The sequence below is a fragment of the Physeter macrocephalus genome, chromosome 18 (genome assembly GCF_002837175.3).
Source record: "Physeter macrocephalus isolate SW-GA chromosome 18, ASM283717v5, whole genome shotgun sequence".
Classification (NCBI taxonomy): Eukaryota; Metazoa; Chordata; class Mammalia; order Artiodactyla; family Physeteridae; genus Physeter; species Physeter macrocephalus.
In genome coordinates, this window is record NC_041231.1 from 68,569,356 (window position 1) to 68,572,962 (window position 3,607).

Sequence of the window (3,607 nt, forward strand, 5' to 3'; positions counted from 1 at the left end):
CCAGTCTAGAGTCTGAGTTCAAACGAGGTGTACAGGCAGCGGCAGCAGGCAGGCGCCGAGTCATAGAAATGGATGAGATGGTCACATTGCAAACCTGGCCTACTAATGCCCCAGTGGTGTGGGTACTGCAGCCCTCTAGCAAGAGGCTGTGACAACCACACCAGAGCTAGGGAGCTGACATTGAAGGAGAGGAGGCAATCCCAGGGTCAGCCTAAGGAGGCAGGAGGCAAAGAGAGCTTGGTGTCAGTGTCAGGGAGCCAAGGCAGACCTTGGACAGTGCCCAAGGTGGCACAGCCCTTGATGCATCTGACATCTTAACCAGGGCCATTTCCTCCACCAGGCTGGTTACTCATGAAACAGTCTCCGCCCTAAAAGCACTACAGCCACTCTTTTGGCCCGAGGTAGCTAGAGGTGAGAGGTAACCATGTGCCCCTACTTTCTGGACACCCACCAGAAGGGATGTAGGCCCAGGAGGTAGTCAGAGAGCAAAGGTGACCCTGGAGCAGAGATGGGGCTACTTGAAGGCCCCAGGATGAAGGAGAAAAGAAATGGGAAAAGAGTGTTATGTCATGTTAAATATTTATTGTTTTCTGCAGACTGACCTTGGTGTAACTCTCAAGCCAGGAGGGGACTGGTTAGTGTTCAAGTTGCTGAGATCTTAGGTCAAAAAGCTACAGAAAAGAACTCACTTTGAGTGAAAAGAAAAAAAAAAAATCAACCATTATGAGGCAGTCTCCCCTTGCCACACCAATTCGAAGAGTCGAGGCTTCACATCTCATAACATGGTGATAAGAGCTCAGTGAACCAGAAGGTTTTACTGGGAGAAGAAAAAAGCCCTGGGGGTGGGGCAGTGGAGGGAAAGAGAGGAATGACAAAACTGGAAAAATAATAAAGGTCATTTCGGAAGCCCAGGAGGAAGTGGTCCTGGGAAACCTGAAGACATGGGAGATTCTGAAAGCCACAGGGATTCAGCTTATCCTGATGAGGCAGGGTCCTGGGAATGAAGGAAGGGTGAGGCATGTCAAGGACCTGGGAGGCAAGGGAAGAACTGGAAGGGGGCCCCCAGGTGAAGAAGGGTATGGGATGGGGCACATAAGTCCATGGAGAGGGCTGGTGGCTCCCAGGGTCCGGCGCATCAGAAGTTGGGCTTGTGCTTCTTGAGCTCCACCATGAGGTGGTGGATGTTGATGAGCTCGGCCCGGGCAGGTAGGGCTCGGAGCTGCGGCTGAGACAGCACCCGGTGGAAGCGATGATAGAGCTGGATCAGCTGGGTCAGCGCTCCCTGCTCAGAGAAAGTGACGGAGGGATGAGAGGTGGGGTGGTGCTAAGGATGATGATTAGGAGTCAGGTTAGGGCTCATCCAGAACTTTGGGCACAGCTGGTAGTTGGAAGATCAAGGGTCATTTTTATGATTCTGAGCCCAGAGAAAAGAGGGGGGAAAATCAGTGATGGGGTGGGGTGGGAGTGGGGACTGGGAACTGCAGGTCACCTGGATGATACTGGTTCCATTTTTGAAGTTGGTGAAACTCCGCATTACATCCTGACTCAGAGACTCCACCGATGATTTCCAGGAACTACCAAAGCCACGTATTAGCTGAGTAACCCGGGCTGAGAGTAGGAGGAAAGAGATCATGGCTAAGTGATATTTGATCCCTCTAAGTCCTCCCCAAGGCATAGCCATCCTCACCATGCAAGCCCTCTTTCCTAGTGTTCTTCCAACCCACTCTTTCCTGATCGACACCCTCCCCATGTAATCTGCATCCTTGAATTTTTCTTTTCCATTCACCTTTCCACTGACCCCATCACAACCACCCCATCCTCAGACCTTCCTCCCCTCGAAGTCGTTCAGCTTGTCCACGCTCAATCAAAGCCTCAGCTTCCTTCACAAATGCCACCAGACCCCCAAAGGGGGGAGACAGCAATTCTTCAATGAATTCCTGTAGAAACATATACACATACAGAGTTGAGTTTACTGGTGTTGACAGATTTTCCCCAATTCTGGCATCATGCCCAACTTGGTCCTTAGAAAACTCCCATAACAGAACAGCTAAACTCTGCAAAGGTCATATACTTTAAGACACTGCCAGTCTCACAAGAAGTAGGGGAAATCTCCAAGGATTACACTCCTCAAAAAAAAAATTTTTTTTAATTACATTTGAAAAAAATTGAGCTGGGAGCAGAGGGCTGGAACCAGAGAAGTGGACAACTGGGAGAGGCAGGGCTACCAGAAGGCAAGTGGCCATGGCAACTCTGCTATCGGGAAGCTGAGCCTGATGCTAGCCTTGAGTGGGGATGCTGAGCCTAGTCTCTCACAAGAGCCTCAAAGAGGTGCCAACGTAGACCCAGGTGGACGGCACCTTTCAGCTATTGCAAAAGAAGAGGCAAATCTTCTCCGAAATCCCCTTGATCCCAATTTAGGCCCCTATGACTGCTTAAGACCAAGAAAAGAACTCAAAGATCACCAGTCACAGAAGAAAGCAGCTACCACGAGAGTCAGCACAGACAATAAGCAATGGACTTAGACCTCCAAAGACTGCCAATGTTAGAACTGTCAGATACAGAGCAGCTGTACATTCTGTAAAAACTGTTCAAAGAAGTTAAAGGTACAGACACAAACATGACCAATTAACAAGATTAGGAATGGAAAGACTTGAAACAAAATGGAATTTTAAAGAAATGATTTAAAAATTTTAAAAAAGTCAACTGGCTAAATTGCAGATTAGAAATATCTGGAAGCATGATAGAGCAAATTGGAATTTATAATTAAAGAACTGACTCAGAATGCAGCACAGACAGATAAGGAGATGGAAATTTTTGAGACATTGATAAGTACAGAAATCTAATGGTCTAGGCAGTGATCCTGGCAAAAAGAGAGCCAAGAAGACATTATGTGCCCCTGATAGAAGTACACACCACTACCTCTCAAATAGCCTTGTAAAAAAAATCTAATTAGAACCTGATCAAGCCTTTCCATCGAATTACACATTTATGGGAAAAGAGGAACAGTTTAGGCATGCCACGGAATGCAGTCAGCAAAATCCAGGCTGTACATCATTCTACATGACAAATGACTCAATTTCTTCCACAAATAAATTGCAGAGCAGGGCAGGGGGGTAAAATGGAAGGGAAATTTATAGATTAAAAAGAGACACGTGAAAAAAAAAGAGAGAGACGTGTATGGATCCTGACCTGAACCACTGTTTATGAGAAAACTGGGGATACCTGAATACTGGCTATTTTGAGAGTGGTTTTTTTCTTTTTTTGGCCGCACCACATGGCTGATCTCAGTTCCTCGACCAGGGATTGACCCTGGGCCACTGTAGTGAAAGCGCCGAATCCTAACCACTAGACCACCAGGGAACTCCCTGAAAGTGATAATTTTTTTTTAAGTGTGATAAAGTATTGTGGTTTTTAAAACACATCCTGATACAGATGAAGTGATAGGGGTGTATAGAATTTAATTCAGGGACTTCTCTGGTAGCGCAGTGGTTAAGAATCTGCCTGCCAATGCAGGGGACATGGGTTCGATCCCTGGTCTGGGAAGATTCCACACGCCGTGAAGCAACAAGCGCGTGCGCCACAACTACTGAGCCTGAGCGCCACAGCT

The 3,607-nt window shown here is 47.4% G+C and overlaps 1 protein-coding gene across 1 annotated transcript; it reads right to left on the bottom strand.

Annotated features, from left to right (window-relative positions):
• Positions 1–572: 572 nt before the first annotated feature.
• LOC114484233 (vacuolar protein sorting-associated protein 52 homolog) lies at positions 573–1,964 on the bottom strand. Its single transcript, XM_028479107.2, has 3 exons — positions 1,826–1,964; positions 1,490–1,608; positions 573–1,282 (listed from the first exon to the last, which is right to left on the bottom strand). The coding sequence occupies exons 1-3, from the start codon at positions 1,947–1,949 to the stop codon at positions 1,136–1,138; spliced, it is 390 nt and encodes a 129-aa protein (XP_028334908.1). The 5' UTR covers positions 1,950–1,964; the 3' UTR covers positions 573–1,135.
• Positions 1,965–3,607: the final 1,643 nt, after the last annotated feature.

Excerpts from the sequence above, each read along its gene's own strand:
- LOC114484233 (XM_028479107.2), bottom strand. The coding sequence starts at position 1,949 with ATGTTTCTACAGGAATTCATTGAAGAATTGCTGTCTCCCCCCTTTGGG. Across the intron at positions 1,609-1,825 it reads ACGACTTCGAGGGGAGGAAG|CCCGGGTTACTCAGCTAATA; the intron begins GTCTGAGGATGG and ends TCCTACTCTCAG. Across the intron at positions 1,283-1,489 it reads ATGGAACCAGTATCATCCAG|GGAGCGCTGACCCAGCTGAT; the intron begins GTGACCTGCAGT and ends TTCTCTGAGCAG.